This window comes from Hyaloscypha bicolor, assembly GCF_002865645.1.
Source record: "Hyaloscypha bicolor E unplaced genomic scaffold K444scaffold_24, whole genome shotgun sequence".
NCBI lineage: Eukaryota > Fungi > Ascomycota > Leotiomycetes > Helotiales > Hyaloscyphaceae > Hyaloscypha > Hyaloscypha bicolor.
In genome coordinates this window covers 21776-47922 of record NW_020194526.1, presented here as the reverse complement: position 1 = coordinate 47922, position 26147 = coordinate 21776, and the positions used below count along the sequence as shown (strand labels likewise).

Here is a 26147-nt window from a genome sequence, read left to right as displayed (position 1 = left end):
TTGGCCAGCCAAAGAGAGAACCGCTTCAGGTTATTCTTCTTCATTTTACTCTTACGCTTCAGCTTTGGTTGGATCTCGTCGCAACCATATAAATCAATTCAATCCTCTGTCTGTCTTTGGTTGGATCATAAGAGTCTTATGATAAGACGAAAGTACCTCCCCACTGAAAATGGGCAGAAGGAAACATCGCTTATACCGACATATTTCCGGCGTAGTTAAACCACATCACCTCGGCATTGTAGAAACATCCTTTAGCCGTGATCTATCAAAATTCGAATTAAACCCTGAACACTGTTAGGGTAACTCTGCGCAATACCGTCTGCCATTACCTCTACCGAAAACGCGGCGGCTTCGGCTGCCTGTCGGCACGTCAGCAACAACGACCAACGACCATTGGTAAGTTTTTGATCTTATGACCTCCGCTCATTCGCCCATTGGAATATTTACCCGTCTCGCCTATCTAGTTAGCCTTTACCCCAGTATAACGTTGGTGTTGCAGGGACTCTGCAACCTATCAAGACGGCCCTGGAACGTTGTAACCTTGAATCAGACCATTCCTCGCTGTCGCTCACCTGCTATTTCCACTCTAGGTAACCGAGCACTTCTCACCCGTACATACGATCTGAACATGAGATGGGGTCAGGAGCCTTGCTGACTGTAATATAAAATTATCTTGATGCCTCTCCCCTTCCATCAAGTCTGTGTGTTCGAAATCTTACTGTCTCAGCATAACATCTAACATTGCCACATTACCACGTTGCCAAAGCGATCATACTTCAATAATGCAATAATGAGCGCCCAGGAACATTCCCCTAGCCACTCTGGTCAAATCACACCCGTCCATGAACAGGTCCACGATGAAAAGAAGACGACCAAGCTCGTCCAAAATGCGGCTCTCAGCAACGCAACATCCTTGCAGAGGCCAAGCCTCCTCACATGGAGAATGTTAATGGTATGTCAGCCTTCAACCCCAAGTGGACCAGCACTAATATCGTCATAGCTTTATGGATGTCTACTTGTTGCAACGTTCAATTCGTGTATCAACGGATATGAGTAAGTAATTTTACAATGTCATAGATTTATGCGAGGATTGTTTCATCTTCCATGAAAGCGAAGGATCGGGTGATTTCCTACTTGGAAACCGAGTCTGAAAGCAAAATTTGTCTTGTCCAACAGAGGAAAACTCCAATTTCTGACCGATCGACGCTAACTTTAGGTATTTGAAGTGGCTCGTTGATGGGTGCCATTAACAGCTACCCACAGTATCGTGAATACTTCAACTTTCCCCGTGATGGAGGGACTCCATCAACGGGGATTGTATATGCCATCTACACAATTGGCAATCTTGTTGGCTCCTTCGCTGCAGGACCAGCCACTGACTTTCGGGGTAAGAACCAGCGGTCAAACCATACTTGTTAGATCATTAATAAAATCCAACTAGGTCGTAGGATTGGGATGTTCATTGGCGGCTTGGTAATCATCCTTGGAACATGCGTCCAAGCTACCGCCCATAATCTCGCAGCATTTATGATTGGAAGATTCATTCTGGGATTCGGTGTCGCCATCTGCGCTTCAGCTGGTCCTGCGTACGTTTCCGAGATGGCTCATCCTTCATTCAGAGGTATGATGACTGGAATGTAAGTGAAGCTGCCTTCAGTTTTAACATGAGTTCTACCCCCTTTTCGCGAAATGGGCAATTTGCTAATTTTACCAGCTATAATACTTTCTGGTTTATTGGAGGTATTCCAGGGACATTCGTCCCTTACGGCACATCAACAATTGCCGGCACCAACTCATGGAGAATTCCGATTTGGCTTCAAATGACATTCTCGGGCTTTGTCGTGGTCTTCACACTGTTCCTTCCAGAAATCAGTCTCGCATTTCTTTTTCTTCCAAGATAGCATTTTTAACCTCAATCCAGACCCCACGTTGGCTCATGGCCAATGACCGAACAGAGGAAGCTCTAGATGTTATGGCCAAGTATCACGGCGAAGGCGACAGGAATTCACCGATCGTACAGCTTGAGTACGAGGAAATGAGAAGTGAGAGCAAGACCCTTTTATTATTCAGGATGATGGTTGACGCGTTACAGTTGACATCTCCAAAACAGGCTCCGACAAGCGTTGGTGGGATTACCGCGAACTATTCAACTCTCGAGAAGTTCGGTACCGAACAATGCTCGTGGTCTTCATGGTATAGCATAATCCACCCGTTGCTTCACGTATTCACTAACAAATTCCTCCCCAGGCTTTCTTCGGCCAATGGTCAGGAAATGGCCCTGTATCATATTACTACCCACAAATGCTCCAAGGAGCTGGAATTACCGACAACCACACTCGACTCCTCTACAACGGCTGCCAAAACGTCGTCTCCTTCGGCGGTGCTGTCATCGGCGCCATCTTCACCGATAGATGGGGTCGACGTCGTGGGCTTCTCGTCAGCACCACTGGCATCGTCATCATTTTCTGCATCATCACCGCCTTGAACGCCACAAACACTTATACCGCCGCTGACGGCACCATCTTAGCCAAATCATCTGCCAGCTCCAAAGCCGAAATTGAATTCATTTTTATCTTCGGGTTCGTGTACTCCGCTGGATGGACTCCCCTCCAAGCACTCTATCCCGTCGAAGTCCTGCGTTACGAAAGTCGGGCAAAGGGAATGGGGTTCTACAACTTCTGGGTCAACATCGCCGGCTTCTACAACACGTTTGTGACTGGAATTGCTTTCACCGGCGCGGGGTGGAAGTATTACTTCCTGTTTATCTTCTGGGACTGCCTTGAGGTTGCGGTTATTTATTTCTTATTCGTGGAGACGAAGAACAGGACTTTGGAGGAGCTGGCAGAAATTTTCAGGTCGAAGAATCCGGTAGCGTTCTCATTGAAGAAGACAAAGGTGACGGTTATCAAGGATAAGCAGGGCAATGAGGTTCATGAGATTGTTGAGAAATCCGAGGCCTCATGAGATGGGCTTCAAAGTGTCTGGAATGTCGATAATAGCCCGGATTAGATCACGAAGTTTTGGGTGGATTTAATAGTAACGTGTCGTTATCGTTTCAAACAGTCATTGGAGGTAATGTCAAGCTTAATTTCTAATAATAAATGCTGAGTCTAGCCCATGAAAATCAAGATATATAAATCGCTGGTATAACAGTAGCACTAGTCTTCTTACTCCAGGATACGTATATCTCCAGATCCAATCGATAGCCTTCAATGTTTAACTCCTGGTTTCTTTCCATAAACTACTCTCCTATTTCGTTTGATCAGCATCAAATCCCTGTTTGAGAGCAGCGAGACTTACATAGGACCATAGGCGTGGATAGCGGTATTCTTTACATCCTCCTTCACCCCAATCAGAAACTCTTTGACCTCATCAGCTGACCAACCCATTGACCCCATGAGCTTCAAGCTCATCCCGTCTAATCCATTAAGTAAATCCGCTTGGGCATATACAGAGATCTGCTTGTAATAGTCTCCTTTAGCCCACGCACTAAGAGGCCAATAATACTTCTTCTCCACTACTTCCTCAAAACCTATCTCTTCAAACCATTGCTTATATTTCGGCACATTAGCCCATGGACGGCCTAGCTTTTCCGAAGCTTCGCAGATCACCTGGCCCCATTTATACAAGGAGGTCTCGGTGCGTGGCTCGCCCATAAAGTAGCCAGGGAAGACAAAGTCTTGCATCTCGAGATAGCCGCCTGGATCAAGCGCATCATAAGCTTTTTGGAAGACGGAGCGCGGGTCTTTGAAGCAGGATAAGAGCATTCGGCCGTGAATATAATCGAATGGCTCATTGAAAATCCAGTCGTCTTCTGCATCGTCGATCTCGAAACGGCAATTTGGAGGAACCCTTCACAGTTAGAACGACATTTCCGGGGACACTGATATAAATGACCTACTGAACGGGCTGAATGGCGCTGAGATCGGTTCCAAGAACCTGTGTTGATGGATATTGCTCCGCTATAGACACGTGATTAAAATAATGCCAACACCGCAGTCAATTAGACGCACCGAATTCAATGGCCCAGAGTCCGGTTCCTATATTATCTTAAATCAGCGCAGGTTCGGCGGGGAGCGTATGGCAAAGATTCCTAACCTGTTCCAATATCGAGCACACTTTTAGGGTTGGGCCCGATAGGTGCTAGGTGGAGCCTGCCTAGACTCAGGAAGAATAAGGCGTGCTGTATATCTATTATCATTTTAGCTCAGATTCAATTCAAAATGCTAGATAGAGTATACCGAGTCTTTCCTGCTCTTCCTATGTATATGGTTAGGTTGAGGGCACAAATCACCATTTTCACTCACTTGAGATTCCCACGACTACCGTCAACTCACCTGGTCATTGGGTAAGACGTACTCTGAGAAGTCAATCCAACTGCACGAGAGGGGTCAAGAGAACTCACTGCCATGTCTGAATCGATGATAAGTTCTGCCATTCTCCTCGATGTGGTCGTAGATGCTCGAACGTAGAGAGGTCGTGGTGGACCTATGCGAGAGGTTAATGGCCATACAGCATGAGAGATTCGCAGCGGCGCATACGTGAGACTCAATCCGCCGATAGCAGAATCAGCGAAACTCTGTCCATCTTAGTTCGGCGCAAGGGTTCTGGTGGGCGGAGATGCCATAAACATCCAGACATACGTGGTCATCCACATCGTCCACCATCGGTACTGATGCCTCGCTACCATTTGCCCAGGACGGGAGAACATACTCTTGCACTTCAGCTTCTGCAGTTGGTGCTGGTGCATTGACTCCCGTAGACTGAGCAGCTGCCTGGTTGCTATTAATTTCTGTCATAGCGGCGAAAGCGAGAGAAGTTGAGAGGATAAAATTAAAGGAGAAGTTGTCAAGGGGACACGTACAAGACACGAGAAGAGGGGCGGGGTTTGGTCGGGGCCGATCCCTGCCGCAGGAAAACGCGGGGGCGGGGTTTCTGCGGGAATATGTAAAACGACACCGCCCCGGGTGTCGATTGGGGGCCAGGGTGTTTAAAGACCGTAAGCTAGACCTTTTAATATAAGTATAAGATAGTATATTATAAGACTTGTAATATAATCATGTGATTCTTAACTTATAACAAAATGATTTCTTAAAATAAATTTGTAATTTAAAGGACTTTATATACTAATTAATTAAGTTCTAGTTTCTAGGCCTTATAAGGCCCTATAAATTAGGGGCTTATAGGGCTCTCATGACCAGTTTTAGGGGCTATTTGCTAAGTTTCTAGGCTTTCTTAAGCTTACCTTTAAGCTAACCTTTAAGCTATTGTGACAGCTGGTGTCACATGGTTACTCGTTAGTTTTGGCTAAGGTTTCAGGCTAAGCTTTAGGCGCTCGGCGTTTCAGTGGTTTTGGCCTTACGTACATATCCACCACCACACCTCACTCTCTCTCCTTCTCTCCTTAGCTTTGGATTCTAAAAGACAGGACCTTAGAGATCTTTGTGCCTCGTTCCATTGCTCCAGCTCCGCCGTCACAGCTATAAAATATTATATTCTACTAATTCCTTATAAAATAAAATAAATATTTGGTGCTCCTGTCCGAGCACCTCTACTTTGGGTTGGTGACACCCGATCGACACCCGGCGGAGTGTCGTTTTACATATTCCCCTGCATTGGAGGCGTGGGAGACCTGTGCCCAAGAAACCGAAGTTAGCGAACTTCTCTCAAGTATTTCCGGAAGTAGACTTTCCCAGCAGCTGTTGAGCATTGCGACGAGAAGGATTGATACTCCGAGAAGTTGAGACTCACCCAGCTGTAGTTTTGATGGTGGTACTCGCCGAACAAGTAGTAGGTCATGGTATAGGTTGCTCTGTTTTCGAGATCTCAGCCTTTGCAATGGTGGTTGCTGGGTTAGGAGAGGGCTTACCCATGTACCAGGAGTTGCAGGGTGTTGTAGAGGGCCGCGTTTGTCTTGACTGGCTTAGAGTAGGTACTGTAGGTTGCAGATATATTGAAGGTACCACTGATAACTGTGTTGAGGGGTGCAGCAATGATTAGCTCAAGAACTGTAAGGAAGTTGGCAGTGCTCAAGGTGATGGGAAAGGATATGCAAGTGGCGGTGACCGTGACTGGAATGGTGATGTTGTTGCAGCCGGCAGAAATTGCCTGGTTGTCAACAAGAGGAGAACATGACTCCTGAAAGCAGGGGAATAAGAGCGGACAGCTGCATGCTGTGCATCGTTATAGATGTTTTGGACGGTGGTGGGTTAAATGTTGATGTTGGTGCGTTGAGGTCTTGGGGAATGTGTCAAACGCAAGCAGAGGGACCACTCTTACTACTGCTATCATCCTATCTCCTTTCCCAATAAGCTTCCTTCAGCAAGTTCGGAGCCCAGTCCCGGATAAGGTACTTATTGGGGTTCTCATGGTAATGGGAGCGGCAGCTGGAGGAGTTTCCGTCGCAAAGGCGGTGGTGGTTCACCGTAGACTGCAGCCATGGATTCATTGCCAGGTATCAATGTTGGGTTGCTCGAGCTGTTCATTGGCATCACGGCTGCCTGTTGCCCTGCTTCAAACCAACTGCTCAAAAACTGCCGCCCTCCCTCGGTATCACTTTCAGCTTTCACAGCCCAGTCTCCTTTTTCAGAAATAGAAATGGAATGTCGACCCCAAATGAAGTCCCTTCGAGACATTTCCAGGAGTTCAACCCACACAACTGCGGGGCGGCGAAGAGCCATGCATTCAGCTTTCTGAGATGGAAGACCTGAGCAAAGAGTCTACCAAGAAGGGGATGGAAGGCTTAGGAAGTGGGAGCAAACAAGAGAGGAGCATTTAAAGATGTCAAGAAGGGAATCCCCACCCCGGCGAGGTTGTATGAATAGTATTGATTGCTAGCAGGAGGAGTGGGTTTGCAACTTGGGGAGTTTCTAAATGGGCATCACTTGAATATACCTTATGTTTACCGCTTTTCCTTTATTCCCTCCAGAAATTCCAGTTAATTCTGAGAATCAATGCCACATTTCCAGATCCACCAATGCTGAAATCCGGGAGTCGGGTTCGGCACCAGAGGAATGATTGTTGTCACATGAACCGAAATCAAATTCGACACTTGAGTTTGAGAGTCCTTGTGCATTGAAATTTTGTGATGCACGAATGCTTTCATGGTTAAACCTACCTCTAAACATTTCTAGTTATCGAAAACTTTATTATAGGGGAGTAATGATGAGAGTGCTAGAGGTGGCATTTGGGTGGGCACGTGATCTTGTTTACAAACATACTGAATCTAAATATCTAAAGTCTGCATGGGTAGAAGTCGCTTTAAAACTGAGTACAGACTCTCAGTATACAATACCCATCCATAGATATTACCGGAAACACCTTCTGAAAGAGTATTTCACAATACCCCTGATCCACCTGCTATATCTTCGCTTAAACTTGACCAATGCCCAAACCGCCACTAGGACAATAACTGTAAGTGGAATGGCCAATTCCCAAAAGCGTAGCTGCGTGAATGCTGCGTTACGGATATCGATACTATTCATGCCGAGGTAGGAGGTCATGAAGGAAAGAGGCAGGAAGATGACCGTCACGATAGTGAAGACGAGGATGGCTTGGTTATTAGTCTCTTTCCGGATGGATATGGCTTGACTTAGCTGTTTTCAGAATTTTCGTCAGTTGACATATCTAAGATGTGGTTGTGGGAAAGGGGAAGGCGCAAGCTGAACTTACAAGATTCTTCTTGTTTTGCGCCATTTGAAGAAGCTCGGTTACATTATTGAGCTGTTTCCGAACATCTTGCAAAGCTTTCGCCAGTGTGATCAACGAGAATGCATCTTGGGATTTCGCACTTGCACCGAAGAGGGCAAGACTCCCTTCGAGGACTGTCCTCTGTTGACGGAGGATGGTCTCGATGATTGTCTAGGAAAATTCAGCATGTCTCACACAGGACACCGCAATTGTATATTGAAGGTAGCTTCAGTCAAAAAGATGGACTCGCCTGGGTCTGCTTTTTAAGAGATGCGTATCTTTCAACAGAGAACGGAGATGAATTTTACACTAGGAAAATTGAATGAAATGTACTGACAAGTTCTTGTACTAGATCCTGGATGTCGTCAAATACGCGGACTGATGGAGCCTCCAAAACTTGCAACTCCTGTTGATTTCGTCAGCAAAATTCTTCCTTCACGATACTTTACGTTATCTAATGAACAACTGAATGCATACTAGTTTTGTCATATAATTCTGGTAGGCAACCAAAATGTTAGGTTTCTTCTCCCCGCGACTCGCAATGTACACGATCTGCTTGAACATCAAAGCCGCAAGCCCCTCCGAGTCGACAGCTCTATACATGTTGGCTTCACTTAAATCACCTGCGTGTATGAGGATAAGCTGGTTCTTTCCCTTGATCAAAAGATCTACACATCGCCTGTGGTGTCTCATCTCTGCCTCGTGTAATCGAGGTGAAAGCTCTGTGTTGCTGCCGAAGATACAGAAGACCATGACGAGATGCTCAAATGCTGGTACTAAGGCGTCTGGAATGCGATATCGAGGCTTAGATTGCGAGGAGCTTACAGAGACGCCGTTGAGGATTTCTTCGATGATTGTTAGATAGTGTTGCGCGCGGGAATACATAGATGCCATGTCTCGGTTTGGGTGGGTCTCCTATGCGAGCATTAGAAACATTAGTTGTGGGCTTCAGAAGTATCCTCCAAGTGTACTCACAGCGGTGCGAAGAATCCTTGCCAATGATCCCCAAAATATGCCAACTAGATGTTCATCCACAGTCGGCGGGGTGAAAGATTGTAAAAGCTGTTGAGCAGTGTCAATCAAAAGTTGCCAATCTGCTTGTTTATCTTCAGCTCCACGGCTACGACGAGCAACTGCTTTCATGAGCTCATAAACCTCATCTTGCGTTGCCTTCTCCGTGTTGTTGAAGACATCGAAATCGACTGGGAACCTCGCAAGGTAGCTTTTTAGTTGTTCATGGGCATCTTTGAGGACCGTGAACAGCATCTCACCCTTTGCCCCCGAGCTTCTCGTATTGCTATGAAATGAGCTCTCCGTTTTCAAACTAGGACTGCCAGGAATATCCTCGTCATCCAAGCTCCCGTCTTCACCAACGGGCCATCTGAAAATCTCCGGTATCTTGGTCTTTGGGGCATCCGGGGGTGAGGGTTGAGATATGGTATGGCTTTGTGGGGGTCTAGAACCCCTCCTGGACGCGATTCTTTCCACTTTTTCGGACAAGTTGTCTTTTAGCATGTTTTTCTCTGCAGTCAGACGATCCGCAATTCTCTTCGTCCTGCTGACTTGCTGACCACTCGTTGTTCCAATCTCTTCGGGGCTTTCTGTATCCCGTGGAGGTGTTTCTACTTCTTTTCCTGATATCACACTGGTGGACTGAGTGGTTTCTATTTCATTGCGAGGAGACGAAAGGCCCTCTGCTTCGTTCCCTGAAATCAAGCTCGTAGCTTGAGATGGTCCCTTTTCTTTGCGAGAAGACGGAGTGTAATATATCTTGGTGGGATCTGACGTGGCATCTTCCGAATCTCCCATCGCAGCTGGAAAGAATGAGGGAGCTGGGTACCCTGGGTAGCCAGGAGCAAAGGTACTGGGAGCGACAGATACTGACTGGGGGGTTTGTCCATAGAATGGCGACGGAGCAGGAGAAAATATATTTGAGGAAGGATACTGAGACGGTGGGCCAGATTGAGGGGGGCCATAGAATGAGGATGGTGGAGCCGAAAGCGGGTTTGATGCAAGGTACGATAATGGTTGGCCAGACTGAGGGATCTGTCCATAAAAGGACGATGGAGGGGGAGAGAATGGGTTCGATAAAGGATATCCATATGGTTGGCCAGGCGGGCGTCCGTAGAGTGACGATGGAGTGAAGTATGAAGATGGAGGAGCCGGCGAAAACGGACTCGCTTGACTTGCGCCCATTCTCCTCCTGTATCCAGGATAATCGTCAAGAGGCTCAGCACTGTAGGTTGATGATTTACGCAGAGAACTTGTCCGAGCTCCCCTCCCGTATCCGGGATAATCCTCAAGTGGATCTACACTGTCTGTGGATGGCAGACGCCTTACTGGTCGTCGAGATGATGTGGATAGCCTAGCCCCAAAGCTTTTGCCAGTTTCATCTGAGTCAGAGCCATGGGCAACTCTGCTCGTTATTCCGGGGGAGTCGCCTTCGAAATGGGCGCGCTTCTCCTTGTTCTTCTTCTCCTTTCGCGTTGAGGAGGACAAAGCACTTTTAACTGGCCGTACATGCTGGAAAGAGCTCGGGGCAGTATTGGACGGACCGGCTTCATATAAGTCCTCCGTGTCTCGCACGCTACTTCGATCCTTTGCCATTATCGACACACTGTCCTATGGAGCCAATGAATGGTCTGAATAAACTCCTTCCCAATCACCATTGTCCGAACCGCTACTGGTTGACATAGATTGATGAGTGTCAATAGTGATTGTACTCCGCTGGAAATCTTCTTCATCGGTGAAGCTGTTTGACCTAGAAGAATCGAAGTCTTCTTGCGTAGCTACGCTCTTGCCTTTGACAGATTTTACTGAAGCTGATCTCCTCGATTTCCGAATGACTTTGCCTGAATCTTCATCGACGTCGTCCATGTAGGCAACTTTTGGTTGTAACACCTTTTCAGGCAATCCTCCTCCTCTAAGCCTTAACGTGGGCGGAGACGACTCTGAATCCGCGACCGTCTTTTCACCAACTTCTAAGATCGGTGATTGAGAATGTTCCAAGTCCCCGTGTGCCTCGGTGCCCTGGTTACTGGAGGTGTCTGGAGCATCGAGGGGGATGTCTACGGAACCTCCTTCCAAAAATGCTGGGTCGTCCACAGAATACTGGGTCGGATGGACTTCTGAAAAATCCACTTGTTGCTCTCCAGGGGTTTGGGATCCCGTGTTAAAAGCTGAAGAGTCAAGAAAGTACTTATACCTTTCCCACCAGAAGTTATTTGTGGAGACCAATTCTAAACTCGCCGAAAGATTTCCAACAAACTGGAGGTTCACATACCAGTGGCCGGTGGAAGCACTGCTGGGTATTGTCCCAAACCGCACATCTTGGTTCCCTGCTGCATGGGTAGCTTCCATTGCCTGGCTCTCCGACCATGTGGAATATTCTTGAACAATGGCACCGTGGACGTATACAAACTCGGGGGCGGCTTCAATAGCGCGGCCTCCTGCGGCTCCTGAATTATTACGGTCAAGTCCCTCCTGGGAGACAAAGCTGATAGGAGCCACGACTGGCCTCCTTTGCTGCGCGCCTCCTGCGGGTATGACCGCACCTGAACGAGTCGCGACTATCTCGAGACTCGAATCTGTAACATCCTCCACAATTAAGTTTCTTCTCTTGATTGTTGAAGGGGTCCCGTCCAAATGATCGGGTATTTCTTCTACTGAATAGCCACTTTCACTAGCATCATCTCCTCCGCTTGAACGACTGCTTTCAGTCTCGAAGCCATCCCAATCTTCACGGGACTGTCCTCGGGATGATGGTCGAATCAAATTCGATCTGGAAGTCGATCTAGAAGTTGCACTGTGATCCCTTCTGGGTCGAAATCTCACCCTGCGCCCCAGCGTATTGTTTGAATAACGTCTTGTCCTCCGCGAACCCCAACTTCTCACTCTTCTATCTCGGAATCTTGCTGAAAAGGGATTCAACTTCATTGCTGGCTCCATGTTGTCGTCGGTCCCTGAGATAGAGCCAGTCTCCCAACTTGATGTAGACGGAGCCAAGCGACTTGATATGGACTCAGGGTTGTGCCACTCTGGTGGCTGCGATGGGATGGGCGTTCTTTGGTGGGCTGGTATTGGCCACATCGACATTTTCACACTCCATCCAGGCTCAACAAGATAGGGCCAACACGATGGCAGAATAATATAGCCGTCAACCACAAGATCATAGCGATCATGTGATACATGGTCCGCTAAAGCATGGACATGCTTGAAGGCATCATGTATCAATGTTCTTATGTCCTGTCGTACAATTAGTAAGCGGAAAGGGCGGGAAACTAGGGGTTGAGATCCATTACCGGCCAATTCATACAGTGTCTATAGGGTAATTTGAAGTATCTGTCAAAGCAATCTGTAAATTCGATAGGGTTGAGTTCTTTCAACGCCCGGTGCCGAAGTTCCGCCTCCTTTGCGACTTGTTCTCTTTTCCGGGCTTCTTTTTCCATATCTGCTCGATGTGCGGCGATTGTGGCTCTTTCTTCATCGGCTCTTCGCTGGACATGTAGTTCTGCTTCGAGACTGACGAGTTTTTCTGCTTGTTGTAACAGTTGTTCCGAAGGCTTCCCGTTCAATAACTCATCCCTCAATTTCGCCATTTTATCTACCAATTCCCTCAGTTCGGTTTCCTTGATCTCAAGAGTTAGGCGCTTTGTGGGTGGTGCATCTGATACAGCTGATGGTGGCGCAGCAGGATCAGAAGGAATAAGGTAAGGATGAGGACCCGGTAATGAATAAGGGCCTGGAATAATTGGTTGGGGGGTATATGAAGATGGGGGAAGATGGTATGGAGAAGGGGGAGGCGCCGCTCCACTGTAGCTAGATGTCCCGTATCCAGGGTATGATATTGCAAAGGGAGAAAGAGCATTTTGATTCGCCGATTGCGGACCTTGGACGAAACCAGGACCAGGAGGTTGTGATATGAAGTCCTGGGACTGCCACCGCAGTTCTAGATTCATAGATATAGAATTGTTGTCAGCCAATCTTTTGGCCCAGTTATCACCGGTGGCTAGCTGTCCGTCCTCAAATAGAAGCTGCCATCCAGGGTGACTATCACCTGCCATGAGATGGCTTATTGGTTGGTACTGTTTCCCAATCCTGTCGAGAAGTTCCTAAAGACTTATCAGTAGGCTGGAGAGATAACTCTGGTCTGTTGAGGGGGTCGTACAAACCAGGTCTGACATTTGTCGCAAGGCAGGAAATGAATTTGCCCGCTTGGATCCGAGAATCTCACGACTGTTGATCCTCTCAAATTTTTCTTCATCTTTGAAAGCTGTTCTGTCTTGATGATATCCGCAAATAAGTCGCTTATATCAGCAGAGGCACAGGTTATAATATGATCTGGTGCTTTTAGTCTGGCTAGCGTTCTAAAATCGATTTGAGAGTGTCATACCTTTGTTCACTAGCGGGCACCATAATTGCGGCACATGTATTCCATTCTCCACAACTCCGAGTCTGCGAAGGATTTGATGCCTATCTCTGCTCTGGGTAGGCTCCAGTTCATAATGAGTCTGAAGGAGAGATCTCACGGGGTGTAGTTCCGAGGTTTCTTCGGCCTCGTGAGAGTGGAACTTTTCTAATGAAAAGTATGGGATAGCGAAAAATGTAGCACTTTTTGACTTCGGTCCACTCTGGGTAATTTTGTTGTTGTCATCCCCATACTTAGCGTGCCACTGGGTCACAAGAGGATCAAGATAGCGTCCATGGATAAATGTCTTCTCGCTTTTACTCCGAATATTTCTGAAAAGGTGAAGAATTAGAGTGCGGTCGCTGTCGTCAAGCCCAGGTGCTTGCATGGCAGCAGTCTGTGGTCGGTCAGCAAGAGCGAAGCAATCTCCATAAGAGCGACATACTTCAAAGTTAGTTAGAGTAATAGCGTCTGCTCTTTCTTCGATATTGTCGGTGCGGATATGCCTGTTTGATAGGTTTAGTCTTGTGTGGAGAGAGGAAAGTCTTCAACTCTAACTTACATCCATCTCATATTACAGTCGTACATAGTCTGCCCCTTTCCCATCGGCTCATCGTTGACAGTCAATGTCACGGCCTCATGTCCATCCTCTTCTAACGTCGATATAAGCCGAGTCTGCAATATCTGCATATGTGGAGTTCGGCGGCCTCTTTCCTTATCTACCGTCATAGTCCGATGAGGTTTTTTGAGACGGCGCTCTGAAAACCACCTCGAACTCGAAAATGCAGACTCCAGCTCTTGTTCTCCATCTTGAAGCCTTGTCCTGGAGGCGTTTATATTAACGAAGTGTTGCAAACCCCGTGCCGAACTTAGCTCGTCAGCTTTTGGATCTTGAGGCTTTTGGTGGTATTGAGATTCGCCACCAAGGGTTCCGGGTTCAAATGAACCGACAGCCGGCGCATTAGCGGAGATTCCTTTTCCGGGGGAAGATTGAATTGTTTGAGAAGGCACAGGGCGCTGGTAGTAAGACTGTGGATAGCTGTACGGTCCTGAGCTCGCGATGTCAGGTCCGTAGCCTTGCGGGAGAGGTGCAGGCAAGAGGCTGTAGCTTTGTGGAAAGGTTGGCCATGAACGACCATACCCAGGATAATCGGAAGAGTCCATTGGGACCTGTGCAGTCTGTTACAGGGATGTGTCGCAATGAGCATTTGACAATTAGCGGATACTGAAATTCGAAGTGTGCGATGGTGCGGCTGAACGTTCGGCGCGTTGAAGGTCCTTGGTGGTTACATGCTGACAACCCGATCGCATTTGTCGCCCCAACCACAAGCCATGGTCCACTCTCCAGGCCTTGCATATGCAGGCACCCGAAAGAGTTAAGTTCCGGTCAAAGAATCGAACATGACGCCCGCGCGAAACTGGATATTACTCATATCGTATTACTAAAAGGTCGGCAAGACAATCTGTGTGTAGAGCTGATGCAAAGGGAGGAGAGGTAGAATCATCTCAGTTCGGAAAGCGTGATCTAATCACGTGATCTCTGCCACAGCCCCATGCCTAAGAGACTCTCAACTTATATCCACAAGAACTCCACCTCGAGACTACATGGAATAGTTTATATGAAGAACTAATGGGAGAAAAATGCACACCCTATGGACCATTGGCGTGCGCAAGGTTATCTTTTTTGTTAAAATATATAGGCCAATGCACCGGCGGCCGCGTGGAGGGCTGCAACGTTTGGGCACATATGCTATTTAGGAGTCATCACCACTCAGGTTGGTTTTCAAGTTGCCGGGCATTGTAAGGTCCCCGAAGCAAGGTAGTGGGAATGAATTAATTCACGCACTTGCCAGTGGGCTATGAACTAGAAGAGGGATACCATTTTGTGTTAAGTTCGGGGGTCCAGTTGCCAGAAACGGGCCGGCCCAGTGGTGTTGTGCAGTCCCTGCCAAGGCACCTGCCATATGTCCCCCGCACTTGCGGCCGCCCAGCTACATTGCAGTGAAAAACCAGCGTCAACACGCTAATTTAGCGCCGCGCACCCTCTCCAAGACTCACTTGATTTTGTGAACTTCAATAACTTCTCAACTACGCAATTAAAGAATGCCAAATTTTATATCTATATAGCAAGTATATACGCCTTCTATATTCCTAGTCTTCTTATTTTAAATTACGTAGTTAAGAAGTTGTTAGTAAATTAGTAAAGACTGAGGATTTTTAAGCTTTTTTCTTGGGCGCACGCAAACCATACTAAAATTGTTCAAAGCCTACGTTTTCGTCTTATAACCTACCGCCTTTTAATTTACAAGCTTCCCTATATAAAGGGAGCTAGTTTTATATTAAATATAGCTTCTATTAGATACGGCAAGATTTGAATCTAAAGGTGGCAGATTAAATGCCTAAAAACTACTTTTTTAAGTATATTTTAGTTAGTTTTAAACCTGTATATATATAAATACTAAAAACTAAAGAAATCTGGATTTTCTAATAACTTAATACCTTCTTATATAAGACTATTAAAATATATAATATAGAATAACTAGAGTATGCGCTTTCGCTTTATAAAGATAGATTTATATTTAGAAGTTATTGCAAATAGCAAGGAATAGTAATTTATATAAGTAGTTATCTAATTAAAAGAAGCTCTAAAAGAGGCCTCTGGATCTAGCTAAATAAAAGGGGCCGCTAAATAAGCAAAGCTAAGCTCCCTAGTACCCGTATCTATAATATATTCCCCAGAGGCTTTTAATTCTATATATAAAGGAAATAGCTAGTAAAGTACTTCTATAGAGTACTTCTAGCTAAAAGAAGTATATATATAGTCTATCTACCCTTATTAAGAGCTAAGAAACCATTATTCCCTAACGCCTTATATTAAGTTAATAGAACTAAAAGGGGTAGGAAGCAAAGTGTTTCCAGATATCTCCGGTAATATACTTAGTTCCAAAAAAAGCCTAACTCTAGCCCCGGACGGCTCCGCAAGCCCAAAGCCAGGAAACCACATTATACGCACTATTAGTACTCAAAATTCCCTAGTAACTTCCCTCTATTCTTTATCCAATTCTTCTTCTCAAGCTATTTATATAGCTTCTTGTATCCCTTTACTACGCGTTCTTATATAGCCTTTAATTACTCGTCCGTTAGGTATGAATCCAGTTTTCTAGTATAGGAACTAGTAGTTATAAGCTCTAGAATAGAGTAATTAACAGGCTTCTACAGGTGCTTTTCCGCTCTTGTTTCCTTATATGGGTACGAGTATCCGTTAGATCTTCTAGTAAGAGAGGCAAAGATCCCAAGTAAAAAGTATTTATTTTACTAAATTAGAGCCTTAAAGATCCTTCTGTATTACTTAAATATATAAACAGGCTCTCTAAGTATATTAGCCTCAATTACTAAAGCGAGTTGCTATACTCCCTAAGTAGATAGAAACTTGGCTGCTACTACTTAAAGAAAGTCCTTAATTACCAGGAATCCTTCGACTTCTATAACTCGGTAGGTTTGAGCTCGTATAAGAGCTTGGTACTAATTATTAATTCAGGCTTTGGGAGGTTCTAAACCTATTCTGCTATAGTCCAGAATTCTCTTGTAATTCTCCCTTACTTATTCCCGCGTATTATCCTCTAATAGCTGGAATTTATTATGAAGAGCTCGTATAATATTCTGAAGGAAGAGCCTCTACTAGAAAACAAGTAGCTTAAGGTGTGGTACAAGCAGAGCCGGTTTAACCGTATAGTATACCTAATCCCAGATATTCTAATACCGAGAGCTTTACGTTAACTAATTCGACTACTTAATAGTATACTCTTTAAGCCTGAACAAGTATTCCTCTTTAATATCGTCAAAACGAGCTGGATATAGAGCTCTTAGTTATGCTCCCTTCTCTGCTTCTGGCCTTCTATCCGTATCCTATATTGCTAATAGAGTATTTTGCTCGATATTCAATTACTTAATTATTTGATTAATTATAAGAGGTAGGGGGGGGCTCTGCAGAGAGCAGGTGAGGAGCTTCTAAAGTATCGGGATTAATAAGGTGCTATACGTTTCGAAAGATGGAATTGATTTTAAGCTCTGCATACTATACAGGGAAGCTTCTGTAATTAGTAAAGCGTATATTAGAGACTAGTAGAGCTGCCATTCTAAAGAGAGAAATAAAGGATAAGAAAAACAGGTAAAACGTGTTCTTTTAGCAGTTATAACTATAGTGAGAATAACCGTAATTACTAGAACGCTTACTAATCGCTAATAGAGGTGTGCAGCTAGTGCGCTGGGCTTATAACTATCGCAAATAGCAAGGAACAGTAATTTGTATAAGTGGTTGTCTGATTAAAAGAAGCTCTGAAGGGAGCCTCTGGATCTAGCTAAATAAAAGGGGCCGCTGAGTAAGCGAAGCTAAGCTCCCTAGTACCCGTATCTATGACAGAAGTGTAGCTGGATAGTAGATAATGGAAGTAAGGGGAGTGAAGCATGCAGGGAGGATTTGAGGTGAACGGCGCTAGATTAGTATATTCACGCTGGTTTTTCAAGGAAAATGTAAAACGACCCCTCCCCCCCCCCTCCCCCCGGGTGTCGATTGGGGGCCGGACTAACCTAAAATAGAGAGGAATACCAAAAAATCTAGTTTTCCTTTAAGCTAAGTTTACTATATAAAGAATTATTATTATTTTTTAATTATTTTTTATATTATAGAAAGCCCAAATTATAAGCTAATAGGATATAAAGTTTTTATTATATAATAATTAGTAGATTTAAGAATATTTAAAGAAGGTAAGGAAAGTCAGAATTTTTGAGGCACTATAAGAGCCTGAAAATTTAGCGATTAAGCGCCTGGAACTAATTTATCTTGTATGTAATAATTGCCTTACCTGTTTCACACCCCAAATTAGAGCTCTTATATATAAACTTCCTTATACCTATATTAGGAAATCTGATTTGAGAGAAGGACTTAAGTAAGTACAAGCAACTAATTAGACATTATTAAAACTCCAAAATCCATTGATATGTCTAATCGACACCCGCGGGAGAGGGGGGGGGGGGTCGTTTTACATTTTCCCGTTTTTCACTGCACTGTATATCACAACTCTAATTCTCCCTTCGATCTAGTTCTTCAGTAATAGTCCCCTAACATGGGCCACACGGCTTGCGACGACTCACCACCTCTGCGCGGTGCAAACTGGAAACCTTTAGTGCTATTGAGCCACGATTATACGCGTCAACCTCGAGCGACCTTGTCCACCGCTCCTATCGACACCACGATCAATAATACCAGAACGATCACGACCACACTCTTTTGCCAGAGACCATGATCTCCCTGTCCTTAGATTTCACATCCCTCGACGCCCGCCTGTTCAATCTATATTAGTGGCGCTCTCGAGTTTGAGACAGCCTGCGATGCTTTTTGACTAAGCGGTATCGACCGAGGCCTTACCTCCACGGCCCTGACCGTGAGATTGCAGAGGCAAAAAGCTTTTCCCGACGTTCACATTTATACATAGAAGCACGTGTGGCCTGCGTCTGGTGATCTCATTTTAATATTAGAAGTGAGGTTAGTTATTTCAAAATGAAAGGTGCGGATCGAGATTTTTGCCAAAATAAATTATTTACAGGACACGTACTCAAAAAGCACGCCTTCTTTCCTGTCACAGATGTTATTCACCTCCGACCTCCAGTCATTGAATCTGACTCTTGTAGCGGTTATTCTCGTTGCCCCTGAGTCAAGCATACTCAGCCGTTACCGTGTCATACCTTTTTCCTTGACAAAGAAGCACGTACTTCGTAGATGCGCTATAAAATGTGGCCTCGATAGCACATTCGATATTGTAGTACTGATTTCCATCTTCTCTGGTTACTATAGTATTTTTCAAATCCGACTTTGGCAATTGCTTCAGGTCTGCTTCTAGAGTCACAAGCGTTCGCACGTTGCTGGTCCTATAGATGGGTGCGGCAACGGTTTGCTCGTCACAAAGAATGCTTATCTCAATCGTTGTTGGGGTTCCTTTGCTTACCAAGAAATCTTGATGACAATGGATCACGGAGGGCTGGCCTTCTGTTATGGGGTCATTCTTCCTGATGAACCACTTCAGTGCGTTTGTTTTGTACTTCTTGCGTCTTTCGGACCAACGCCTATGAAAAGTTGTTAGCACTCTAGTCGAACAACCAGTGGACTTGAATCCGAATCTTACTTTCTGGCATCATCGTGGACGCCCTCTTCAAAGTCAGCGCCTACATCCATGCCGTAGTGTTTCCTCGCTGCCCTGGAAACTAAACCCACAGCAGCCAACTTCGAATTGGCCCGAGCTAAACCCAACATTACAGCACCACGTACCACGGCCGTCCAAGCATTGGGCGGTTGCAAAACGAGGGTGCCACTGCCCAAGGAAGCGCGGAGCCGTTCTTTCAAGTAATTATTCTGTCCAAATCCTCCAACAAGAAGTACCGCGGTGATTTTCTGACTAGTGGACAGGATTTGCGCCTCGACCAGCTTGATTATCTTTCCCACAACCGGTTCGAAGATACCATCCATCTCAGCAGGCTTCATTATATACCTGCCCCGCCTGATACCAAGAGTATCATTATTGGAAATACCAGGGACCAGGATACTGTAACCCTCTTTGTTGGAAGTAGACGGCGAGTAGTGTTTCTTGATCTGTTTAGGGTCAAAATTTTAGCTTCGATATGAAAAAGTATATTGGAGGGTTGTCTTACCACAGATTCAAATTTTTCCATGGCCTCCGCAAGAATCTCAGAGTCCCAGCCAGGTTGGTCTCCCAATTTCGACGTCAAGAATTCGCAGAAACGGCGATTAAGGAATGTTGAACCGCATCTCTCACCTGTCCCCGATGCCGCTTCTCTCACTTTAAGTATAGGATGGAGCTCGGTAATTGTGTAAGATATCAGGTCGACTGTTCCACCGCCAGCATCGCAGAGGACGAAAGTGTCCCCAATGTTGAGACCATGAGGGTCAAGCCCATGGAGGGTATAAATAGCAGCGGCTTCCTATGGATTGAATTAATGGATTGGCATTATAATAAGATTTCGACACCTACAGGTTCTGAAACAAACAATATCTCCTTCTCGGATGTCAAACAAGCCTTCTGGCAAGCTTGCAAAGTCTTTTCCTTGGCAACTTCCGACCAGATGGCTGGCACAGTGAGGCAAAACTCCACAGGGATGGTTCGAAGAATTGCTGCTCCAAGGTTTTGCTCTAGCGTATACATCAGATGCCCTACCAGTGCGGTCAGGTAGTCCGTGCTCAAATCTTCTGGGGTTTCCAAATGTCCATCCGCGCTGCTTATTGTTCCCTTCTCTAGACCCCTTGTTGAATTAAGGGTATCAGAATCCAGAAATTTGAAAGGGCGTCATTGACTACTCACAGCTTAAACCACTTGTGCCTTGCAACGGTCGGGGGGATTTGGAATCCCCATTCGACTCCCTCTGGCAAATAACGAATTTCCGTAGGTACTTTGACACAGCTAAACCCCTCATGGGTTCCTCTATTGACCGGCCATGACTCGACAATTGATTGATGGTCCGACTGAAGATCGTTAACTTTATTCCAAACACCCTGGCTGCGTGCACTTACTCGTCTGGTGTCAGCCCATGCCAGACCAGAGTAAGTAGTGCCAAAATCAATACCAACTACCAATCTGCGCGCCTCAATTGATAGTCCAGCAAATGAGTCCATTTTGGAGACGCCCAATTCAAGAGGCAATACGTTCTTACCCCAAAAGCCGCACCCTACACTTGGTCATGAACATCCGAAATTGTTTTCTCTGTGAGGAGTTTAATTGCCGTTTATCTCGGACAGGAATGTGGTTTTCGGGTGGTTGGGTCTTTAGGCAGAAACCTTTGAGCACATACCAGAGAACTGAGCCTTGCGAGCTTGGGGCGCTTGGAGTTTGGCGGACAATTGAAGACAAACCGGTTTCTCTGGCGAATACCACAGGGGGGCGGAGTGACTAATAAATCAAAAGCAACATTTTCTTCTCCAGCTGTACTACCACTCCCCGTTGATCGTGGGGTCTATTGGATGAGGCTCATGCGCTGAACTCAATTGTTGGCTCTACGTCTCACACGTGGCAGACTCCACGAAACCCAGCCCGTGATGACTTGCTCTTATCTGGCTAAGCCTCCACACACCACAGGGATTCCTGGCCGCCTTGAAAGATACCCTGCGAGGCAATGCTAAATAGTGCGGATGGGATTTGCGAACCTTTCGAAGCTCGAGGTGGACCGAGCTGCTCGATTTTCTCACACTTGGATTTCTTTCGCTTCTCGAAATTTGATCATGCATTGTTTCCCCCGCCCTCTTGCGTTGCGGATCTTCTCGAAAGTCTCACTGAATAGATGATTGACTACGTACTTCTTCGAAATCTGGTCATTGCATTATATTGACATAATGTCGGGGGCGAATGAAAACGATCCCAATGTGGGAGATGTGCCAGATGACACAATGGTGAATTCTGCACTTAGACGCCCCCAGGAAGAAAAGCGAGTTTCTAATACTGATATTGGACCATAGAATTCGCCGAAGGCAGAGAATACAGAGGCAGGCCTCGCGGTTGCGAGGAAGTGGCAGAAAGGTACCAATGAAATACCCGGGGACAACGAAGGAGCCCCAGCGACTACCAGTAGTTCTGGCACAGTTCACGGCGATCACTTTTTGCTCTAGTAGCTAACTTGGAATAGGTGCTCCTCCACGAATCTCTAGTGCTACTACCGTTACTCGGAAAATACAAAATCCAAATGCGGAAGCTTTGGGGTCTTCGAAGTGGGTGTTCTCATACCTCTTACAATTTGGACTGCTAATTGCTCTTAAGAGCTGCCAATCCCACACCTGCTTGTGGGCGGAAGTCACGGCAAGTTACCTATCTGAAAGACGAAGCAAGAGTATCTGCATTGACAGCGGAACTCAAATCGGCTTTGGAGAAAGCATGTGCAACGGCCGAAAAGCTGGAAGAGTCGAAGAAAGAATGCAAGCTGTTGCGAAACCAGGTCACGGTGCTTCAAAAAGATCTCAACGAAACACAAGATTTTGTCTTCAGCCTGCAACGGCGTGAGAAGACCATCACAGAAGCAGACGCTGCAGCAGAATTCCATTCACTTTGTCTGACTGTGGAAGATTGGGTCCAGACGCAACTTACAAAGGCATTTGACAGCAAATCCATCAAAGCAACTCGGCCCGATCCACGGATCAGGAAATTCCTATCTCTGATCCCACAGCCAGGAAAGGAAGCATTCGAATATCCAGATACAGATGAATACAACGTGATTGCAGCGATCATGAAATTTCTGTACCTTGAGATACTCGCGAAAGACTTTTACTGTCCAATCGAAAGGGGGTTCATGAACTTCTTGAACTCAATTGAAAGAAGTATGGGGAATCTTGAGCCACGACGAGGTTAGTTGCTTTCTCTTCTTGAAATTTAGATCGTGTGAGACTGATCGTATGTCTACGTTTTTAGATCTTGTAACCTTGCGCACTTGGCGTTGTGAAACTCTCACTGCCGTCACTCAGCGACCTGAATTTGTCCAGTTTCGCCATAAGCAGGGCAAAACACTTTCCAATGACCTAGCTAATATGCTAAGTTTATTTCAGCCTCGTTCTGACATTTCGGGATTCACCCGCTTGGTACAAAGCACGATAATCGAACCCGCGCTACAACTAGCACATAAAATGCATTTGTCCGTCCACGAGTTCAGTTTGAGGTACACGTCGTATCATTCAACAAAATCGGAGGAGAGGCACCCTCTTCGCCGAGAGTGGTCCCAGTTTGATTGTGTTAGCCTATCGCCGCCAGGGAAGGTGCAAAGGCCTCCCATCGCGGATGTAATCTTCACATACCTATTTGATTTGAGTCCTGAGTTAGTCTTTAGAGCTGTCAAGGCAGATTCATTTGCGGAGCCGAGAGTGTTGAAGCGGGGTAGGGTCTTGGTTGCGGTCACTCCAGAGGAACATGGCCCTTATACCCGGCCCTTGTCCCGACCGAAAGACTCTCCGACTCTCCTTGGTTTCATGGCTGAGATAAATCATGCTAAACCGAGTGATTCTCGGTCATTTATGCCAGCTGAGGTCACAGGCACAGAGGACTGAGACCCCAATCGATCTGGTGGGGTGTTGCTTCTTCCGAAGGACAAGCGGGCCGTAGCTCGACGCGAATTGATGTGATTCATAGATATCATGATCCTATGTGACTTTTCCACTAGCTAGAATTGTAGATTGTCCGTATGGAACCCGCAATTCTTCTTGTGCCTTGAATTACCAAACCGCCGAATACCATCATAGTCACTCAAACAGCTCCAACAGAACTCAGCTCCACATTTGATACCTTGTAGAATTCAGTCAGCAATTTCAATTAACTTCACTCATCCATATCAAATATTATCTTTCACAGGACACCGGGGAAGAATACATGAAACAGGGATCAGTGGAATTGTCAACTTGGGCATCGGGATCCATGGCCCAACCAATTTGCCATGCAGTTCCAACAGAAATGATGCCCGCACTGCGTGCCTGTATGAGTCAGTCACTTGATCAGGCCATACTAGATAATCCTCTATGCGTACATAGGTGTTGAACGAAGAGTACGATAGCGGTAAGACTATTCCGACGGAATATGGGGCTTACAAGTCATATGTGAACAGCCTGCATTCTTCTCTATAGGCCATCGACATCCTGGACACGGTTTGGTAGTAGCGTGGACTTTCTTCACCGACAGCTTTTCCTCCATGGCCCTTCTTTTGAGCGCTTCCATCTTCCTCGCTCTATCTTGCTCCACTTTCGCTTTCTCTGCAGCTGCTTTCTGCGCGGCGCGTGCTCTCCGTCGCTCTTCTTCGTGCCGTTGTTTCTGCCTTTCTTGTTCTGCACGTTTATCGCGCTGGTCTATTTGTCTGGCAAACATTTCGTCTTCTTGCTCCTGCAACCTAATGGCCATCTCAGCAGCCGCATCCTGCATGTCTATCGCACTTCGAAACCCGTCAGGGTTTTGAAGCATTTCGTCATATTCTTCGCAGGTAAGCCTATCGTGCCACGGCACAGAGTGCCTGAAACAAGACCTGAAACCACAGTTTAAGCAGCGAATAATTGGTTGGGCCATCCCACTGTCATGCAATTGCCCAAAGTCGCAATTTTGACACCACACAAAGTTAGCGTCCGAATTGACAGCGCTGCGAAAGGATAGGACTTCATATCTGTTCAAAATTAGCTACCCCTTTCTCCTTGACGTGTAGATTCGGTTGAACGAACCTGGAAAAGGTAACCGGGTCCGCGAGCCTCTTAATGTCTTCGTATATAAGCAAAGTTCTGCATTCTGGGCACTTGATTTGATTCCAAATTTTGGTTTCCAAATCGTTTTGTATGCACTTTGCTAGGCATTCGCAGCAGACAGAAGGATTATGGAGGCAGGCCTGAGAAATCCAGGCAGGTGGGGCGACTGTTCCGGAAAACTGTTCCGTGCATATTATGCAACCTGTTGACGGAGGCTGAGAACTTTCGAAAGGCGGGGATGCCGATATTGGATCACTGAATCTTTGATGAGTGTTCTCTCCTGTGATTTCTGGTGGAGTTGAAATTTGCATTCTGTTGAATAATGTACTACAGCAGAACGTTAGCTTGCTTGAAGGGTTCGTGATTCGGCCGCCAACTTACTCAAATCCGCCCTCTACGCCCAAGTCGCCGCAGGGCTTTTGTTGGTCCGCGTACGAACTTTGTATATCAGCATCTGCCTTCCGGAGTATTTCTTCGTAGGGATCCAAGACCTCGATCCGTGAGATGGTGAGGTGTTTCTGATCTGGCAAGTTGTTGCCCTTGGGCCTAGCTGGTATGCCATATCGCGGGCCAAAACTTGGAAACTCTGCTGCGTTGTACAAGCTGTGTGAAACAGGAAAATTATTTGAGTGAGAAGGTTGAGAAGAATTTGCCACGGTGGATTGTTTATCGTCTTTTGCAGCGAGGACTGAGTCTCCGTCCCACTCTTCAAAGGCAAGAGGCGGCACTCCAGACAAATTTCCCGCAGTCCGAACTATATTCAGGTCCATTGATAGTTGGTCTTGCAAAGTATTAGTCTAAAAGAGTGCATTAGTAATGCGGATCGGTGTGGCTTTGGAGAGAATCGAGAATATGATACAAATAACTTTCTATCATATGAGTTGCAATTCAGGCTTCGGTCGCACCGCAGCCTCGTCTTAGGAAACCACTGTGGAAAAGGACAAATATTGCCGCACCAAGTCTCAGGGTAAGTAGAAAGGGACGATTTTGACTTCTGAGCTAGATCGAGGCTTAACAGCACTCCTAGTATTGTTTTGTCTCGGTCATGGGAAATGTGATTTTAATGCTGGGTTTAATTGTGGTGTGTGCAGTTTTGTACTGTATAGCTCAAGGCAACACGAACTAGCCCGAAGAGTAAGCCGCGTGAGACTTTACAGCACTTCTTATAGGCTTTTCCAAGCCAATAGGCACCACCAGAACATGCTGCAGGTTGCACAGGGTGCACAGCCTCCACATGCTATCGTGGCATTCTTACCCCCCCCCCCCAAAACACTGATTGTGGGCCATTAAGTAACACCACATCTGAACTGGCCAACTCAAGGGTCTATGGCCAATAGAGACTCTCGGAGGCACCTGATATTTCCTAGTTTAGGGATATCAACGAGGTTTCAGGATGTCGTTACCTAACGAGCCCATTCTCACTAGTCTGTGCGGTACAAGGCAATTTCCTCGCTAAAGACCACTGAAGGGAATTCCCAACTTTTTGAACTATTACTCAATTTATTCTAGTATTGTTAATAAATAAATTTAACTACTTCTATATTATGCGCTTTAGTTTAAAAGAAAAACAATAAGTGGTTATCTATTAAAAGCGACATAAAACTATTGACTTGAATTTAGCCAGGCCTGAAAATGGGCCTGTAGAACACAGACTAGTGAGAATGGGTTCGTAACTCGTAAGGGCTCACAATAGTATTCAAGGGGCGGGGGCCCGAAGTGCACCAAATCGACGAGAGAACAGAAAGTCTAAGCCTCAAGTTCCCGCGGTGGTTTTTCCGATGCCGATTA

At 46.0% G+C, this 26147-nt stretch overlaps 7 protein-coding genes across 7 annotated transcripts; 2 read left to right on the top strand and 5 right to left on the bottom strand.

Moving 5' to 3' along the window:
* Window positions 1–790: 790 nt before the first annotated feature.
* K444DRAFT_520937 (general substrate transporter) lies at window positions 791–2964 on the top strand (the record flags this gene model as incomplete). The annotated part of the gene is made up of 8 exons (XM_024874083.1): window positions 791–952; window positions 1001–1053; window positions 1227–1387; window positions 1442–1637; window positions 1715–1841; window positions 1898–2042; window positions 2093–2193; window positions 2248–2964. The coding sequence occupies 8 exons, from the start codon at window positions 791–793 to the stop codon at window positions 2962–2964; spliced, it is 1662 nt and encodes a 553-aa protein (XP_024741343.1).
* Window positions 2965–3209: 245 nt separating this feature from the next.
* Window positions 3210–4511, bottom strand: K444DRAFT_520961 (S-adenosyl-L-methionine-dependent methyltransferase; the record flags this gene model as incomplete). The annotated part of the gene is made up of 7 exons (XM_024874086.1): window positions 3210–3249; window positions 3301–3852; window positions 3902–3962; window positions 4014–4040; window positions 4099–4206; window positions 4334–4360; window positions 4406–4511. 7 exons carry the CDS (start codon window positions 4509–4511, stop codon window positions 3210–3212), a joined length of 921 nt encoding a protein of 306 aa, XP_024741342.1.
* A 2670-nt stretch (window positions 4512–7181) lies between these two features.
* On the bottom strand, window positions 7182–9996 carry K444DRAFT_303056 (uncharacterized protein). The gene is made up of 6 exons (XM_024871740.1): window positions 9939–9996; window positions 8665–9754; window positions 8167–8604; window positions 8027–8095; window positions 7672–7860; window positions 7182–7595 (listed from the first exon to the last, which is right to left on the bottom strand). The coding sequence occupies exons 2-6, from the start codon at window positions 9496–9498 to the stop codon at window positions 7308–7310; spliced, it is 1818 nt and encodes a 605-aa protein (XP_024741341.1). The 5' UTR covers window positions 9499–9754; window positions 9939–9996; the 3' UTR covers window positions 7182–7307.
* A 76-nt stretch (window positions 9997–10072) lies between these two features.
* Window positions 10073–14340, bottom strand: K444DRAFT_303067 (uncharacterized protein). The gene is made up of 6 exons (XM_024871741.1): window positions 13659–14340; window positions 13542–13602; window positions 13082–13493; window positions 12857–13029; window positions 11991–12800; window positions 10073–11934 (listed from the first exon to the last, which is right to left on the bottom strand). The coding sequence occupies exons 1-6, from the start codon at window positions 14258–14260 to the stop codon at window positions 10312–10314; spliced, it is 3681 nt and encodes a 1226-aa protein (XP_024741340.1). The 5' UTR covers window positions 14261–14340; the 3' UTR covers window positions 10073–10311.
* A 4393-nt stretch (window positions 14341–18733) lies between these two features.
* On the bottom strand, window positions 18734–20836 carry K444DRAFT_583129 (actin-like ATPase domain-containing protein). The gene is made up of 6 exons (XM_024877818.1): window positions 20676–20836; window positions 20467–20627; window positions 20140–20407; window positions 19799–20089; window positions 19276–19739; window positions 18734–19216 (listed from the first exon to the last, which is right to left on the bottom strand). The coding sequence occupies exons 1-6, from the start codon at window positions 20775–20777 to the stop codon at window positions 18808–18810; spliced, it is 1695 nt and encodes a 564-aa protein (XP_024741339.1). The 5' UTR covers window positions 20778–20836; the 3' UTR covers window positions 18734–18807.
* A 489-nt stretch (window positions 20837–21325) lies between these two features.
* Window positions 21326–23346, top strand: K444DRAFT_303011 (uncharacterized protein). The gene is made up of 5 exons (XM_024871739.1): window positions 21326–21548; window positions 21615–21675; window positions 21782–21863; window positions 21913–22493; window positions 22558–23346. Exons 1-5 carry the CDS (start codon window positions 21492–21494, stop codon window positions 23184–23186), a joined length of 1410 nt encoding a protein of 469 aa, XP_024741338.1. The 5' UTR covers window positions 21326–21491; the 3' UTR covers window positions 23187–23346.
* On the bottom strand, window positions 23234–25429 carry K444DRAFT_608999 (uncharacterized protein). Its single transcript, XM_024879492.1, has 4 exons — window positions 24741–25429; window positions 24339–24686; window positions 23721–24283; window positions 23234–23606 (listed from the first exon to the last, which is right to left on the bottom strand). The coding sequence occupies exons 1-4, from the start codon at window positions 25127–25129 to the stop codon at window positions 23530–23532; spliced, it is 1377 nt and encodes a 458-aa protein (XP_024741337.1). The 5' UTR covers window positions 25130–25429; the 3' UTR covers window positions 23234–23529.
* Window positions 25430–26147: the final 718 nt, after the last annotated feature.

Bases quoted from the DNA above. Each gene is read 5' to 3' on its own strand.
- K444DRAFT_583129 (XM_024877818.1), bottom strand. From the start codon at position 20,777: ATGGACTCATTTGCTGGACTATCAATTGAGGCGCGCAGATTGGTAGTT. The intron at 19,740-19,798 runs GTAAGACAACCC...GACCCTAAACAG, and splicing joins TGGAAAAATTTGAATCTGTG to ATCAAGAAACACTACTCGCC. The intron at 19,217-19,275 runs GTAAGATTCGGA...AACTTTTCATAG, and splicing joins GTCCACGATGATGCCAGAAA to GCGTTGGTCCGAAAGACGCA.
- K444DRAFT_608999 (XM_024879492.1), bottom strand. From the start codon at position 25,129: ATGGACCTGAATATAGTTCGGACTGCGGGAAATTTGTCTGGAGTGCCG. The intron at 24,687-24,740 runs GTAAGTTGGCGG...GTTCTGCTGTAG, and splicing joins GGCGTAGAGGGCGGATTTGA to TACATTATTCAACAGAATGC. The intron at 24,284-24,338 runs GTTCGTTCAACC...AATTTTGAACAG, and splicing joins GACCCGGTTACCTTTTCCAG to ATATGAAGTCCTATCCTTTC.
- K444DRAFT_303056 (XM_024871740.1), bottom strand. From the start codon at position 9,498: ATGGGAGATTCGGAAGATGCCACGTCAGATCCCACCAAGATATATTAC. The intron at 8,096-8,166 runs GTATGCATTCAG...CGAAATCAACAG, and splicing joins AGAATTATATGACAAAACTA to GAGTTGCAAGTTTTGGAGGC. The intron at 7,596-7,671 runs GTAAGTTCAGCT...TTCTGAAAACAG, and splicing joins CGCAAAACAAGAAGAATCTT to CTAAGTCAAGCCATATCCAT.
- K444DRAFT_303011 (XM_024871739.1), top strand. From the start codon at position 21,492: ATGTCGGGGGCGAATGAAAACGATCCCAATGTGGGAGATGTGCCAGAT. The intron at 21,549-21,614 runs GTGAATTCTGCA...ATTGGACCATAG, and splicing joins ATGTGCCAGATGACACAATG to AATTCGCCGAAGGCAGAGAA. The intron at 22,494-22,557 runs GTTAGTTGCTTT...CTACGTTTTTAG, and splicing joins GAATCTTGAGCCACGACGAG to ATCTTGTAACCTTGCGCACT.
- K444DRAFT_303067 (XM_024871741.1), bottom strand. From the start codon at position 14,260: ATGGACTCTTCCGATTATCCTGGGTATGGTCGTTCATGGCCAACCTTT. The intron at 13,603-13,658 runs GTAAGTTAGAGT...CCTATCAAACAG, and splicing joins GACTGTAATATGAGATGGAT to GCATATCCGCACCGACAATA. The intron at 12,801-12,856 runs GTACGACCCCCT...ATAAGTCTTTAG, and splicing joins ACAAATGTCAGACCTGGTTT to GAACTTCTCGACAGGATTGG.